The sequence below is a fragment of the Triticum dicoccoides genome, chromosome 5B, assembly GCF_002162155.2.
Source record: "Triticum dicoccoides isolate Atlit2015 ecotype Zavitan chromosome 5B, WEW_v2.0, whole genome shotgun sequence".
Classification (NCBI taxonomy): domain Eukaryota; kingdom Viridiplantae; phylum Streptophyta; class Magnoliopsida; order Poales; family Poaceae; genus Triticum; species Triticum dicoccoides.
Window position 1 is genome coordinate 142,736,254 of NC_041389.1, and position 16,750 is coordinate 142,753,003.

Here is a 16,750-nt window from a genome sequence, read left to right on the forward strand (position 1 = left end):
TGAGTGGCACGTCGGAGATATAGAACCACTTGCATTGCCAGGCCTCACTATCCTCCTTAGGGGTGCTTGGAAGATACCCGGCCCCAGCAAGCACACCTCGGCACCCCTACCTCAAAGATGCTGTCGTCCCGAATACGCAGGACCAAGCAGAAGTACTCGCACCACATGTCAAAGTGGGCTTCACAGCCGAGGAAAGCTTCACATAAAGCGACGTAGCCGACTATGTGAAGGATTGAGTGGGGCGTAAGGTGATGGAGTTGGATCCCGTAAAACTTCAGGAGACCCCAGATGAAGGGGTGGATTGGAAAGCCTAGCTCCCGGAGAAGGAAGGGGACGAAGCTTACCCGCTCATCACCCTGTGGGGTCGGGAAATTATCATTGCGCATGTCGTCGTCCAAAGCAACCAACCCAGGTCGAATCCACGCAAATTCTGGGTCGGGAGGTATCCCTGGATAGCAAGACGATTCAGTTGCCCTTGAGCAACCGAACAACTCTTCTACTCTCCTTCAAGGGGACCAGTGGGGCGAATAGACGAGCTAGACATGTTCTCCATTATGTTGAGCTTTCGAAGCAGCAATGGAGGTGAGGAAGGAGATGAGATCTGCGTGAAGGCAATGGAGGGAGTGGAAAGGATATAAAATCTTTGACGTATTTTCTTTACTTTGATTGTTTGGTTTGTAACTAACTTTGTCAAATATTGCCACACCTAAGGTTAGGCAAGTTTGACCAACTTAGATGAGTGTTTAGTTCAAGTCACACCTTAGGCAAGCCATACTTGGGCCCCACATGACATACACACAAAACGTGTGGCAAGATTTCCTTAGACTTGCCAACTTGTGGCTCTCATTTTGATGAACTAACCTTAGGTAAGCTTGACAAAAATGTGTGGCAAAGTGTGACAATGTTAGGCCTAGAACCAAACAGTTGGTCGTGGGGGTAATAGGACGCTTGAGTGTCACAGCGGTAAATCCGCGTGTTTCTCAGGTGTCGTGTCTTACATGCGCACACAGATTAAAGACGGGCGTTGATGGTGCCCGCGAAGAATTCGGGGCCACCACGTCTCTTTTGTCTTTTGATTAGACATATGGACAATAGGACCCGAGAAGCGGTGTGTCCGAAAAAACTATCAACGGGGACCCATGATTGGTCCTTGGAAGGGCTTACTTGTCTCATAAGGTATATATACCTCGGTGCGAAAGACCTCAGATCCAATTTCTTCGAATAAAAAATTAATTCAAAACACCAAAAAATCGAGGTCACTGAAGCCCGTGAGAATGTTGAGCTTGCTTCGGTGCAAACAGTGGAGGAGGTATGCCACGTCACCTCAGCAAGCAAACCAAAATCCCCCGTGACCCCAACTCCATCCAGCCTGCCTCCCCACCCCTCTCCCCCCTCCCCGGTTGCTTCCCCGTCCAACCCCCCGATCTCCAGTCCCCAACTCACCGCCGTCGCCGCCGCCGCCGCCGCCGCGGCGATCTTTCTCGGTTCGCAGGTCAGAGCCGCCTTCCCTCCCAAGAATACGCACTGCGTCTGCTAAGTCTTCTTCAACCTATACGATCCGGCTAACTGTTCCTCGCTACTCCACACAGGCGCTTGCGATCCATGGACTCCCGGTCGATCAACCTTCGGGGCTTCGCCGGAAGCGCAGGAAAAAATATCATGCAGGTGCACACCCCCTCCCCCTACGACCTTAATCGAACCCGTCCCCGACCGCTCCTGCTTCTCCCTGTCACCGACGCACCCTAGGTCGGAGCCCGACGAGGCGTTTTGCCGGTCGTATGAACGAGTTCTAGTCTCATAGGGTGTTATGTATTTTTTTTAGCATGGAATGCTTCATTCCGTTGGAGCTCGTGCTCTAGTACCAGTTGGGCCGATGTGATGCCATGATTTCATCACAAGTTCGTGCAGCAAGTTTGATGTTTATTAACTCCATGTTCTGTTGGTGTTGTCTCACAGGGGATTGGGGGATTCGTTTTCGGCAATGAGGCGTCCGAGTCCAAGGAAGATAGGTAGGTAATTTGGCATGAAATTTTTGTTCAGTCGTGTAATCATACTTTTAGGCCTATTGTTGCCTGAAAAACATAGCACCTGATTGACATATGCCACTTTTAGCGAGTGACCCTCTAACTGCATTATGTTATACAGCTACGTTGAGAGATTCCTTGACCGCATAAGCAACGGCACGATGCCTGATGATAGGAGATCTGCCATGACTGAGCTACAGTCTCTCGTGGCGGAGAGCCGTTCGGCTCAGATGTCTTTTGGAGCTATGGGTATCTCATTTCACTTGGGTGCTTGGTATTTGTGCATTCATCTCTATGAGCAACTGATGTGTGATACATTCTTGCTAATTTGCAAAATAGGCTTCCCTGTCCTTCTCAATGTTTTGAAAGAAGACCGTGAGGATGTTGAGCTCGTCAGAGGTGCCCTAGAAACCCTTGTGAGCGCGCTGACTCCTATTGAGACATCACAGGGACTGAAAACTGAGGTCCAACCAGCATCAATGAACTCTGATTTGCTTTCTCGAGAAACAGAGAATATTTCTCTTCTCTTGAGCTTACTGGTGAGTTTACATTCTTTGCTTTTACTGCATGTAACTCGCTTTACCTGCTTCATCTGTCATGATTTATTTCTCCCTCCTGTTTGGTTCAAAGACAGAGGAGGATTTCTATGTGCGATATTACACAATCCAGCTTTTAACAGCGTTACTTACAAACTCGTTGAAAAGGTGCCCAGTAAGTCTTTTTCTGTTGGGATGCATCCACCACACTTTAAACCTTTTTAACTCCTTTTTACCCTTTTGGTGTTTCAGATTACAGGAGGCAATTCTATTAATTCCTCGTGGCATTACAGTTTTAATGGACATGCTTATGGACCGCGAGGTTTAACACCAACCTCTTTTCTCCCCTTCCTCTAAAGAAGCACACATGCTATCCAGACATATCTATTGTGTTAATATCAATTTTGCTTATCCTAAGTTGTCCATGCAGTAGTAGTCTAATGCATGTGGAAACGGTTTATATGGTTACAATATATGAAATCAGTCAGCACCATGACTTTGATTTACAGCATGAAGTAGAGATGTACAACCATGTTGATTTGGACCCTTGTCTGTTCTTTTGAAGGCTTTGATATACGTGCTGTCACAAATAAATTATATTATTAGATGTTATTTACTCCAGTAGCGCCTCTATCTTAGGCTGCAGTATGGGTTAATTACTTGAAAAAGCTAAAAAATGCAGTTCTTTTGCAAATGCTGAAATTACTTTCTGTGGGGTGCAATCCAGAAGTCATGCTAAGTTATTGTTGAGTTCCCAGCAATCCAGCATCATCAATTTATAACATTTTTTTATTGCTTTGTTTCTTTACTTGCCTGGTTATATAGCTCATATGGGTATCTTTGATGCATGTTGAAGGTCATAAGGAATGAAGCACTGTTGCTTCTTACTTATCTGACCAGAGACGCAGAGGTTACTCTCTCATATTCTTTGTTGATTTATTATGTTCCAGATATCAACTTGAACCTATCTTTACATACTAAATGACTGGTAATTCACCCTTTCAGGAAATTCAAAAAATTGTTGTATTTGAGGGTGCATTTGAGAAGTTGTTTAGCATTATTGGGGAGGAGGGATTTTCTGATGGAGGCGTCGTTGTTCAGGTGATTATCCAAAAACCATGTTATATGATCTGATCTGATCCATTGTGTACCTGAATTGTCTAAAAGTTCTGGCTGTTCAGTTTCCATTTGAAAGCTGTTTTTCAATTTGTATAAAACTTTGTTGGTGCTAATCTGTTCTTTTTTGTTGGAGCAGGATTGCCTTGAACTTTTAAATAATTTAATACGGAACAATGCGTCCAATCAGGTATGTTTTTATCAAACAATTGTTTTGAAGTGTTAGATGGTCATATTTTTCATTGACATTACTTTGTGCTAATATCAGATGCTTTTGAAAGAGACAATGGGCTTTGACCCATTGATATCAATACTAAAGATTAGGAGAGGCAGTGCATTCAATTTTACCCAACAGAAGGTACACCATTATAAAATCACATATATAGCCTCACAAATAGATTACTCAAACTGACAACTAGTTCTGTTTGGCCCAAAAAGCCTGTATTAACAATACTTCACTGAAGTTAAAATTCTTGTCTCTTTAGACAGTAAATCTTCTCGGTGCCTTAGATACCGTCGAACTGCTTTTGATGGGGGGCCCACCGGGTGAAACAGGTAAAGATACCAGCAAGATCACCAATCAAACTGCACTAGCTCAGGTACTCTTTTCTCCCTTTATATCTTTTCTAATCGACTACCTTATAACATGGAAGTAAGTTTCATCATACGGGCTTTACTAAAAAATGACAGAGAAACATTCTTGACCATCTTCTATTATTGGGCGTTGAAAGTCAGTGGGCCCCTGTAGCTCTTCGCTGTACGGTGAGTCCCTTATAACAGTTGAGGTACCATGCAACTGTATGTATGATAGTTTTACTAACTTGTGTTGTTGGATGTTTGTGCACTGTTCATTTTTTCCAGGCATTGCGGTGTATTGGCAGCTTGGTACTAAGAAATCCTCAAAATCTCGATTCTCTTGCAAGCAAGCAAGTTGGGGAAGAACCTCATGTTCAGCCTGCACTGAATGCGATCTTAACTATAATCCTGCGAACCTCCGTAGCACAGGAATTTGTTGCTGCTGATTATGTCTTCAAATGTTTCTGCGAGGTGATCTTTTTCCTGATATTTTTGCTGGTTAAAATAATCATGAACATGTTAGTAAGGAGATAAGGAGACATTAAATGAGGCAATTAGTATTTTTTATCATTTTGATCAGAGTTTCAGTTATAACGTCTTAAATAGATTATTGGCTATTCTTTCTGCTAAATTTTTGGTCTCCTTTGGTATATCGGTATGTGTAAGCACATAATAAGTAGTAGTTTTCTCTTTTTGGAACAGACAAATCCCAATGGTCAGGCATTATTAGCATCAACTATTGCTCCACATCCAAACCAAGGAACTGCTACCCATGGTGCTTCTAGTGACATGCCATTTGGAAGGTTAGTCATGGTCCTTCTGTTGCATTTAGTACAATAGGAGCATTATCTTTTGGCTCTAATTATGTCGTAATTTACTGCTGAGATCACCTATACCTACTGTAGTAGAGATGGCCGTTTCTGTCATCTCCATAACATGTCACTATGGTTGCTGCTGTTTCTGCCACACTTCATGAGGCTGGTCGTAATGGTAGTATCATAGCTAGTATCATGCATGCCAACTAGGCAATTTTGATGAGGTGCCATAGCATTAAATGAAGAAAGAGAGGGTGGAGTATCATATCATGATACCGCATCATAATAAATGCTATGCTACTTTGTGTCATGCATGGCAATAAATAGAGTACTACATGATACTCCCTCCGGTCCTTTTTACTCTGCACATTGGTTTTGCCGAAAGTCAAACTTTGCTAAGTTTGACCAAATTTATATTAAAAATTATTCGTATCTATAATATCTAATAAATATAATATGAAAATATATTTCAAGATGAATCTAATGATATTGTTGTTGTTATGTGAATGTCTATAATTTTTTATATAAATTTGGTCAAAGTTGGATGAGATTGACTTCGGACAAACCTAATATGCAGAGTAAAAAGGACCGGAGGGAGTACTAATATATGATACTATGCATTAGGGAGGTAGTATCATACACTAGTATCATCATATGCATGATACTAGTATATGTAATGGTAGTATCATAGCTAGTATCATGCATGCCAACTAGGCAATTTTGATGAGGTGCCATAGCATTAAATGAAGAAAGAGAGGGTGGAGTATCAATCATGATACCGTATCATAATAAATGCTATGCTACTTTGTGTCATGCATGGCAATAAATAGAGTACTACATGATACTAATATATGATACTATGCATTAGGGAGGTAGTATCATACACTAGTATCATCATATGCATGATACTAGTATATGATACTCCCCATTACAACCAGCCTGATGCTTTCTGTAGTCTGAATTCTATCACTCATAAAATTGCACCTTCACTTATGTTACCATTGTAATGGCAGTGCACTTCTGCAAGCTCTGGTGTCAAGTGATGTTAATGGAGATATGGAGGTAATGTCTTCTAATACAAATGCACTATTCAACACAACGGGTAATAAATCTCTTTAAATTTGGTCCAAATGATTATAAATCAATGCCCTCTGCTGCTAGTTCGTTTGGACATATAAACAGTGCCATACATTCTTTCTTTGCTGTTTGACGTTGCTGTCATTCTGCCACCATTCTCCTCTTCAAATTTGATATATGCCTCTTCAGTTTATTTTATGACCAAGAGGCTGGCCTCTGTGATCATTGTTCGAGTTGTTTTTCTATTGTATACATATATATGATGTAATCTGAATTGAAGTCCTCATTTAGTAGTGTTCTAAGGAAGTCTTATTGTCTAGTTTAGAATGAGAAATTTGATTGTTCAAGATGTCATGTAATCAATACCTGCAGTTTTCCTCTCTCTTATCTGATTTAAAAAACTGACGATTGATCCTAAAATTTGCAGGCATGTTGCAGAGCATCTAGTGTTCTTACTCACATAATCAAGGACAACTTGCAATGCAAAGATCGCGTATGGTTCCCTTGCAACTTTTCATTGTCTGAATTTTACGTGTACAACGTAGGCTGGAGAAGCAACTACCCACTGGCTGAGAATTAATTTTTGTGTAATTCCACTTGTCTGAATTGAACATATTGATGAAATTATCTAACAAATGGTTGACTCTATTATTGATATGATTATTCTTGCATTGATTAACTGTTGAATTACAAGTTAACAAATAACATAATCCAATGCAGCTTCAGTGGGTGGCTTTCTAACAACTTAACTTTTCAGGTATTGCAAATTCAGCTTGAAACACCTACGCCATCCTTGGGACGCACCGAGCCTCTCTTGCATCGGATTGTTACGTGTTTATCCTTTGCAGCTTTAGCAGAAGGAGAAAATGACCAAAGCAGTCAATCAGAAGGATCATATATTCAGCCTGTTATTCTCCGGCTACTCATCACATGGCTTGCGGATTGTGCAAATGCTGTAAATTGCCTTTTGGAATCAGCGGTACACCTAAACTACATAATCGAGCTTGCCGCAAATAAACGTTTCACCGGTTGCGTCCGTGGATTAGCTGCCGTTGTTTTAGGTGCTTGTGTCCTCAATAATGCAAGCCGTGAGAAGGGCCGAGATGCCTTTGCTGTTGCAGATGCTATAAGCCAAAAGATTGGCCTTACTACATACTTTTTGAGGTTCGATGAGCTGCGGAAAAGCTTTCTTCACCTACCATCAGGGCAGCAGAACCACAAGCAGCTTTCACGGTCAAGTGCAAACAGTATGTCTGATTTCCAAGAGATTGAAGAGGAAACAAATAAAGGCGATCAACATCCAGTCCTTTCTGAAATTTTTGATTCACAATTAGTTAGTTTACTCAGTAAGCTTGAGACTGATATTAGAGAATGTATAATGGATCTCTTCAGTCGAACAAAGACCGCAACTGCAGTTCTACCTGCTGAGTTGGAGCAGAAGAACGGGGAGGTTGATGGAGAGTATATCAAGCGGTTGAAGTCATTTGTAGAGAGACAGTGCAACGAGATGCAGGTTAGTATCCTATTCATTACATTAATTCCAAGCAAGAATTCTTCTACCCAAACTAATCCTGCCATTCTCACAAAAAAAAGGTTTTTGCACAATTTCTGATAATAGTTTACGTGAGCGCCAAGTTGTGTATGAAAAAGAAATATTCTTCCACGTGTAAATTCTGAGGTTCTGTTGGCATGATCTTATCAACAAGTAATTGTTCTTGAATTAGTTTGTTGCTTCTATATTTTGATGTGGTGAACAGAATTTAAACCATAGAGGCCTGATTGGTTGAAACCTAAGAACACCTAAGCATGGCGAACTTTTTTGGCTAACTTGTAGCCAAGAAAATGGAGCCACACGCTCAAGCTTAGCTGAAAGAAGTTCGTCTATTATTCGCAAAAAAAAAAGATGTCTATGACGAATGGGCCATGTGGCTAAGAAAGTGTGGCAAACCATAGATTGGGCGGTGAACGAAACATGGCCTAGTTTTCTTAGGCAAGCTGTGGCAAACTGTGCTTAATGAATATTGGTCTAGCTCTGTAATGATAGCTTGTTCAGTTCTCAATAACAAAATAGGCCAGTATGGTGATCAATCAGCTGCCTGACTCAGTATTGCTGAGAAATGACTGAAGAAAAAGCTGGTTTCCTGCAAAACTCAGTATTGCTGAGAATTATGAATGCTTCCCCTCTTTCACAAGCATAAAATATTTCATGTAACATGCTTATATTCAAGAACATGCAAGTAACCCAGTTAGTAATTTTTATCTTGGTACGAAAGGTCATAAATCCTAGTTCGTAAGTTGATCAGTTTTGAAGCAACTGGTTGAATCAAGTAATGGTTACTGGCAGGTTGTGGTTGCTAGTAGTTTCAAGGACCTACCTGGTACAGAAATACGTAACAATATATTATTTGATTTCATTTTTCAGGACTTGCTAGGCCGAAATGCAATCTTAGCAGAAGATCTAGTGAGAACTGGTGGTGGCAGCACTTCAGATTCTTCCGAGAAACCAAGCAGTGGCCGAGAAAGGGTCCAGATTGAAGCCCTCAGACAAGAACTGGAGGGCGCAGCACGGCGAATAGAAGTGCTCAAAACTGAAAAAGCTCAGATCGAAGCCGAAGCTAGCAACCAACGAAATCTAGTAGTAAAACTTGAATCTGATCTTAAGAGCTTGGCAGATGCTTACAACAGTCTTGAGCAGTCCAACTACCGCCTTGATGCAGAGGTGAAAACCTTGAGGCAGGGAGGCAGTGCTCCCTACCCAGACGTAGAAGCAATAAAAGCGCAAGCCAAGGAAGAGGCAGAGAAGGAAAGTGAGGTGGAACTGAACGATCTACTCGTCTGCTTGGGACAGGAGCAAAGCAAGGTTGAGAAGCTGAGTGCACGGCTGGCAGAGCTCGGTGAGGACGTGGACACCCTGCTGCAAGGTATCGGCGATGATGCTGCCTTGCCAGACGACGATGATGATGATGATGACGACGACGACGATGAAAAGTAACGTGTTTTTGCTTCACTTTCATCTATGGTGTATCCTAGCATCATTTATCCAATCATGGTGATGTGGGCTTGTGATAACAATTGTACAGTGGAATGTTGGTGATGTGTAGACAAAGGTGGCCATTTCATTTCAAAGTTATTTATGGATGCCAAGACTAAACTGCTGATCCACCTTCTAGTTCAATTTGGTTATTTGATTGATGTAAATTATGTATCATTTCAAGTAACTTGGCCCATCTTGTGTTTCCATGGTCTGCACCTAATAATGTAGCCTTTTCAAGTGATGGGCCGACTTGATTTAATCAAATTAATAATAAGTCATCTAGACATACAAGGGAAGAAAATCAGCTCACTGAGAAAGCAAGAAATGCAACAGTATTTGTAAATTACTTCAGTTATTAAGTTGACAATCATAAGCAGTTGCTCTCAGTCGACTATCTACAGTAAATCTTTCAAATATCAATCTATGAAGCACAATGATTCACACACAGAACCTATTGTTACATATAGGCTCAACTATAAAATGGATGTACAAGCCAATTTACAAACCACAGCCCATATATTTAGCACAAGTACATGATCATGAACTCACCCCGCTTCTTTTGGCTACTAAGGATTATGAGGCTTCCTTGGCGTTCCAGATCTTCCTTCCGCCGTTTGCAGCCGCTGCTTCAGATGGAACACCTCAACCTGATCAAAAACAGAAAGATCATGGGTGTTCAGGAACAGAGTTCATTTGTGTTACAGCTTGCTACACTATGTCAAAGTGTATGAAGTGTCGGATGATTTTGGGAGACTTTACGCATTATTATGACGAATAAGGGTCTGATGCACCCTGAAAACCTATGCTGGCCTGAGAAGCACCGGAATTCTATTCTAAGTACTCCTGCCGTCCCATAATATAAGACGTTTTTTGACAGTACACTAGTGTGAACCAATGTCTCAAATACCTGTAGTTGGAACGTCCGTGACTGCTCTCCCGCCAAAACTCTGCGGGTGGAATGCATCTCCTACAGGAGCAGCAAAACAAACTCACAACAGAAAAAACAAAGGCAGCCAACATCATCATGCGCCAGGGGATCGTCCTTACCTTTCGGGTCTCATCCGCGACGGCCTTGAGGAACGCCACTTCCCGCTCGAGGCGCACATTGTCGGCGTGCACGGCGTTAGACAGGCTGTTAGACTCCTCTTGTGCCAACTCCAAGCCTGCTATCTTCTCCTTGAGCAGCTCAGCCTCCTTTCCCCTGCTGGCCAGCCTCTTCTCCAGCTGCTCCCTACTACTCATGACCAAGGACAGGTTCTTCTCTGCCTGCTCTTTGCTTGCCAGTGCGGCCGCAAGCTGGTCCTCAAGCGCCGCGTTCCTTCTGATCAAGTCTGTTATTTTGGTGTTGTACAGATGGCTGATGTCTGAAGAGCTCCTGGCTATCCTTCTTCCACTTGGTCCTTGGTTGTCAGCATTTTCTTCCTTGACGGCTACAGTTCTGGCCATGTCAGTCTGAGTATCGGCCCCTGTCCTCTTGCTCCGGTGATCTTTCGGCTGCAACAAACAATCAGCTATATGCATGGCAACAAAGTAGGAGTATGCGCTTGTCTATTGACTTGGATGTGCGTCACTTACGGTGCTTGCCGGACACGAAGAACAATCATCGGCATCGTCGTATTTGTCATCATCGATCGGTTTCTCAAGCTTTTGGGCTAAGCTGCAGTCTTCTACTTGACCATACTTCCTGTGGAGCGAAGTGCCCAGAGCTCCATCCTCCTCTCTAGACGCACGCTCTACTGTAGAGGCTAGACTGTGCCTTGCAACAGAACTATTAGAGTACAAGGGAGCACATTTGTTGAGATGCCCGGCGAGCTCTTTGGTGCTTGGAGAATATTCATACAACAATGGGTCTACATCTGGGGCAGACCGCCAGCTAAAAGAATGGTCGTTTTGCAGAACCACTAATACTTCAACCTACAGATAACCAGACGTGTTCAGTGATGCATCTCAATTTGACATCAAAACTCTTACATTTAAATGTTTCAGTATATTCAGGTGCAGGCAATTGATATATTGACGAGACAATTACGCATAATTCAGAAATTAGAAAGTAAAGTGCCAAATATACTCAGGGGATTTGGGAGAGAGAAAAAATATGTTATGAAGAAAATGTCAGCACTACAACGCGGATAAAGTTGTTTGTTGAAAGTCTTTAGAACACGAGGAGAAGTACACACTGCCATAATATTTGTTCAAAATGAGAATGCAACTCGTCAAAGTGACACAAGAAAATGCTTGATGGTAAAAGTTTCACCTTGTCGGATGGATCTTTTTTGTTTCCTCCAAAAGCAACAAGAACGATCTTGTCCCTGTGGTACAAAGGAACCATGCTGAAACCCTGCATGAATCGTTTCTTGCTTGGTTAATAACCAGATAAAATGAGATAATATGATAACTAGTTGGCCTGTGGAAGTATTATACACTAGAACCGCACTTTGTACATGGTTTGTTTCTGCAAGAAGTTTGCTCTTGACATAAATATTTCAACTATTGTGAGCGAGAAGTCCAGAACATAAACATGAATATCATTTCTGTACTTTAGTATTGCTTCCTTAGAACACAATCGGAGTTGCATTTTAGTACCATCATAAGAGAGGCAAACATATATCTGGTGGCTTACTTTCTTTGTAGTAATCGAGGAACTAGGCGGTACTGCACGAACAGTCCACTTCGATTCTAGAACATCAAAAACCCAGGTTTCCGCTTGTCCTGAGAATTTGATTTCTTGTTAGAAGTTCCCACATGACCTGGACAAGGCATTCTTCTAAAAATGCACGCTGTGCACATATGAACCAGAATCTATCTACTCATCTTTCAAATGTTAGGCATAAAGTGAGAGCTTGAAACATACGTTTCTTCTTGCTTCCACCACCAGTGATGTACCATTTAGTTCCACATAGAGCTCCACTACACCCTGCTCGAGGCGATGGGTGAGGACCATTTGTCTTCACCCTTGACCATACCATCTGACAAGAAGATAGATACTTGAGTAACCATTAACATGCATCATACCCAGTGACATAATTGGTGATGTAATCAAGTAACGTCACGAAACTTACTGTCTCAAAATCTAAAGAAAATAGATCATTCAAGGTCTTGGATTTTGAGTGGCCTCCAAATATTAAAAGGACCCTATCATCATACAATGCAGCAATATGATTGGATCTAGGAGAAGGTCCGGAGCCTCTGCAACAAGCAGCATACAAGAATGCATGTTAAATTCAAATAAAAATTCTAAAACTAGAATGCTTCTTGATGAAGAGTATTAGGCAGTGAAAGATTACCAGTGATTATAACTAATTTACATCCTAGAATGTAACCATGAAGTAAATTTGAATAAGAAATTCCACTCCACAGGATTCTTCGGAATTCAGAAGGATGACTTACTTATAGTTCAAAGGAAGCCATGTTGATGACTTGAGATCGAACATGTGAAGATCATGACGCTTCTTCCCTTTCGTGTCCTCACCACCAAAAACTATCAGCGTAGCGCCTGCCCTGGTCACTGTGTGGCCACTTCGAGCTGCCTAAAATCCGAACCACAAAGAAACTCTGTCAGGTCAAATGAAAATTTAACCGCAGCATAGCACTCAATACTTAATAATAACTTACAGGGATATCACCCTTGGCTTCCATCAGTGACCAAATCTCCGTTTCGGTATTGAAAGCCCAAACTGCAGCAAACACAGGTTGTGTAATCTATCGGGCAGAGGAGGTTAACATCATATAAATCCAAGGGCTTCGGAAGTGTGAGAACCTGATAAACGATCAGTAGCAGGCTCACTTCTGCCTCCAACAAGAATAACGCTATTCCCCCACGAAACCTGTACATCAAAAGGATCGAGCTTAGCTATTTCTCTATAAAGCCACATTCATGTATTTGTTCAGTTGTGAGGTCCATTGCAAAAAGCGGCCCAAAGGAGAAATAATTATAAGATGACTAGTAGCCAATTAACTTGATAAAGCTAATTTGTATTAAGAATTAGATAGTGAGAATTGCAACAATAGTGAGCTACAAGAGGTATACCATACAATGACCTTTGCAGGCTGGCAACTTGGAAGTAGATCGAATTGGCGATGGAAGAACTTTTGGGGTGGTAGAATCCCATGTAAGCTTCTCCAGATTCAATATCTGATGAATATAAAGGTATAATCATAATGACAATCGCCGAATAACATGATACTCCCTCCGTTTACAAATATAAGATGTTCTAATTTTTTGTGTGAATCAGATGTATATAGATACCTTTTAGTGTGTTTGTTCACTCATTTCAGTCCGTATGTAGTCCACATTGAAATATCTAAAACATCTTATATTTGTGAACAAAGGGAGTATTCCCTAGCAGGGAGTCCATAACAACACATAAAACTACAATTACCTTTGTATCATCCAACAAGTGGTGACCAGAATCACCACCAAAAACTACCATCTTGCTGCCTACAATGGCTGCCGCGTGCTGTTGCACATACATATCGACATTCTGATGAGGGCTGTGAACTTGATCACAGTTAAGAATTCATAGTTTAGGTTGTTGCTTACAGAGAAACGAGGAGCAGGTTTGTCGCCCTCTGTGGGCAACACATCCCAATTCTCCGAGCTATCCAATGCACGGGCATCGAGATCAAATGAATCAGAAGAGCAGCGGTAAGCAAGGTCATCTGCACGGCCACTTACCGATGCTGTGATCGGGTCACCGCCCTGAAACAAACCAATGTGCTTATCATCCAAATGTGCCACAAATATAACAAAACTAACAATAGATATAAGTACTTTAGGCACAGACGCACTCACATTTGACAGGCTGAGGTGCCCCCCAGGGCTCCTAGAGCCGTGCAAAGGATCACTCTTGTGGCCCTTGGACCTGCATAAGTCTTGGGATCATCACTCTTGGCTTTCCTTTGCGAGAGAATCATATCTAGTTATTCTTGAAGAAGGTACAGCCATGAAAGATAAAAGAGCAAAAGAATAACAAGAAGCTATATACGATTAATTATAGCAAGAATATTCAGACCTCAAATGTGAAATTTGATTTTAGTAAGTTCAGGAACTACTAGACAGGGTGCATAGGCTAACCGCACATTACAAATATATGTGGCTCCTTAAATTTAAATTTGCAATTCTCCAAGTTTTATCATGAATTCCATTTCACCAAAATTTGTCATTAGATCACATGTCACCAAATTTTATCATTAAGTACAACGATATGATATTTCACTTTCTTGCACAATATTTCTGATCATGACTCGACCACCATGAAAGGGAATTGCTCACTCCCCTCAGCCACGTTTTCGCTTATGCTTAGTCAAGTGAGGATTTCATTCGAAGTAAGCACCATCTTCAAAACTTCTCGGTATCCGGTATCCGGAGTTTTTGGATAAAAAGGTACATTTCGCCAAATTTAATCATTAGATTTTCACCGTTTCCTCATCAATTTCACAATAAAATTACCATTGGATTTACATTTCACAAAATTATATCAGCACTACTTGTCTGAACATGGTACAGTCCATTAAAAGAAAGAAGCAGCTTCTCGCCGGAAACCAGCACTCCAGTACCATATGCAAACCCAGTGTTTATTAAATCAACCAAAATGGGCAATTGGTACCGAATCGAATAAGGTCCAGGAGCTTAATAATTGCCAAAATGAGAGGTGTACCTTCCAAGCTTCATTCGGCGGCGCGAGAAAGCGAACATGTTTGGCTTCCTATTTCTCCCAAATTCGTCCTAGAAGCAGACAGCCGGGCCGCACATTATATCCCCTGTCACCTGCAGACAAGTCAATGCGAGAAACCAGTTAAAAAAAGTAGTGGTAAATGGGGATTTGGTGGAGTGGGTGGGCTTGCGCACACCAAATCGTGGCGGAAATCAGGGGAACGAGGCGGCACACGAGACCAAGAAGGAAAAATAAAGAAATAACCGGGCAATTATTTCCCTTGGGGGTAAATTTGCCTCGTCCTGGGATTTCGAGCAAGAAAAACAAATCACCGAAGGAATGGGGGTGAAAATCATCCACGCAACAGTGAAAAAAGATTGGGCAGGAAGAGAAGAAGAATCAAGGGACACCAGCTCTTGTTTTGGGGGGAATGGCCAAGAACAGCCACATTCCTTCCCTTTTTTACTTTACCTCCGAAGAAGAAGAAGATGCATTGCTGTTGCATATACCAGATCAAAGAGAGATGGAGAGGGATTCATCAGAAAAGAAGAAGGAATTTGCTCAACCGAACGCACGCTTGGCTCACCGAGGGAGAAGGAAGAACAGGAGAAGTGCTGCACGAGCTACCTCTGCAGGAGGAGCAGGAAGCAAAAATCTGCAGCCGAGCGAGAGGATCCACTGGCACTGGCGATGGCGCTGGCGCTGGCGCTGGCGTGGTGGAAGGGAAGGGGAGAGAGGAAACGGGTCGGGGGAAGCAGCCGAAGCTGGTCCTGCGCGCTCGGGACTACGGCCGCGGACCGTGACAGTGAGAACTGGAAAGGTTGATCCGTAGCGGCCGGCAGTGGCAGCAGAGCTTTTCAGCTCACTGATTTCACCATGCCCTTTTGACCGCCTCGCCTGCAGGAAGGATCTCCGTGGAAATCTCGTGGGATCCGGAACCTGTCCCGTCCTAAATGCTGCTAAATAAATACGTACCATTGCGCTGGCTGTCTACACGCTCCAAACACACGTCCTTCCGTTTTTTCTTTTCTTTTGAGGATCTTCCTTCCGTTTTCATGATGTCTGCGAGATGGATGGATGGAGTACCATTTTGAGGATAAATGCTGCCAGTTATTACTATTTCCAAAAGTTTAAATGTACTATAGGGATGATATCCGGCCGAAATCGGTTCCAATATAGGAGTATATGAATCAGATTTGTTGAAACATGGACATCTTTATTAATATATCAGAACTGAAACTAAAAGTGCATGCAATTTATTGTATAATGAAGATGGAAAATGCATATCTTAGCGAATATATTTGGCATAGCAAAATGACAAGTATAGCCGCAAAACATTTACTGAATATATTTCGCATAGGAAAAGGAAGATGGCTCAATATTTTCTCTGAGGTCAATGAGGTGGGCTCTTTATCATGCACTGGTTGGAGATAAATAGGATAGTGCGGATCAAATAGCATACATTAATATTCAAGATGTAGATTTTCACGGTCATATTTTGTTATGACCGGCATATTAGGGGCTTAGTCCAGTGGGTTGTGGCCTAAGTTATCTTATCGTTATTGGGGGCTTAGCCCAATTATCTTATCGTCATTAGGATCGTTTGCTTAGGGGTCAAGTAAACCTCTCTATATAAGGAGAGAAGATGTATCAATCTAATGAAGCAAGAAGCAATCATTATTTGCTCGGCTTCCCGAAGGGAGCCAGGAGACCTAACCCTAGCCGTCTCTTACACCGCCGCCGTCTCTTCTTCATCGCGCCACGGCGCCCCGCTGCCGGCAGCCGCAATCGCATCTTCGTCAACCCTCCCCCTTCCCGTACAACCTACGCCCTAGACCAGGTAGGATCCTAGCTCCTACCAATTTGGTATCAGGTAGTTTGGGTCCGATCATGTCTGCTCCACCACCCACCCCACCGC

General features: G+C 42.3%; 2 protein-coding genes across 4 annotated transcripts; one reads left to right on the forward strand and one right to left on the reverse strand.

The window, feature by feature from the left end:
• The first annotated feature begins 1,353 nt into the window (after positions 1-1,353).
• On the forward strand, positions 1,354-9,369 carry LOC119307878 (golgin candidate 6-like). Its single transcript, XM_037583973.1, has 19 exons — positions 1,354-1,492; positions 1,590-1,665; positions 1,957-2,009; positions 2,146-2,273; positions 2,364-2,563; positions 2,655-2,728; positions 2,813-2,882; positions 3,417-3,470; positions 3,566-3,661; positions 3,816-3,866; positions 3,945-4,034; positions 4,162-4,275; positions 4,367-4,438; positions 4,538-4,723; positions 4,955-5,055; positions 6,081-6,129; positions 6,572-6,637; positions 6,902-7,657; positions 8,567-9,369. The coding sequence occupies exons 2-19, from the start codon at positions 1,603-1,605 to the stop codon at positions 9,134-9,136; spliced, it is 2,793 nt and encodes a 930-aa protein (XP_037439870.1). The 5' UTR covers positions 1,354-1,492; positions 1,590-1,602; the 3' UTR covers positions 9,137-9,369.
• LOC119307879 (acyl-CoA-binding domain-containing protein 6-like) lies at positions 4,612-15,753 on the reverse strand. 3 transcript variants are annotated; one of them, XM_037583976.1, is made up of 18 exons: positions 15,460-15,753; positions 14,836-14,945; positions 13,971-14,040; positions 13,719-13,877; positions 13,558-13,635; positions 13,206-13,310; positions 12,936-13,002; positions 12,791-12,852; positions 12,566-12,705; positions 12,238-12,364; positions 12,030-12,144; positions 11,799-11,887; positions 11,433-11,516; positions 10,754-11,092; positions 10,226-10,672; positions 10,086-10,145; positions 9,728-9,825; positions 4,612-4,747 (listed from the first exon to the last, which is right to left on the reverse strand). In XM_037583976.1, the coding sequence occupies exons 2-17, from the start codon at positions 14,871-14,873 to the stop codon at positions 9,745-9,747; spliced, it is 2,061 nt and encodes a 686-aa protein (XP_037439873.1). In that variant the 5' UTR covers positions 14,874-14,945; positions 15,460-15,753; the 3' UTR covers positions 4,612-4,747; positions 9,728-9,744. The 3 variants fall into 3 exon arrangements, with proteins under 3 accessions (XP_037439873.1, XP_037439871.1, XP_037439872.1); XM_037583974.1 differs by lacking the exon at positions 4,612-4,747 and having other exon boundaries at positions 9,502-9,825; XM_037583975.1 differs by lacking the exon at positions 4,612-4,747 and having other exon boundaries at positions 9,502-9,825; positions 15,419-15,753.
• Between the last annotated feature and the right edge of the window lie 997 nt (positions 15,754-16,750).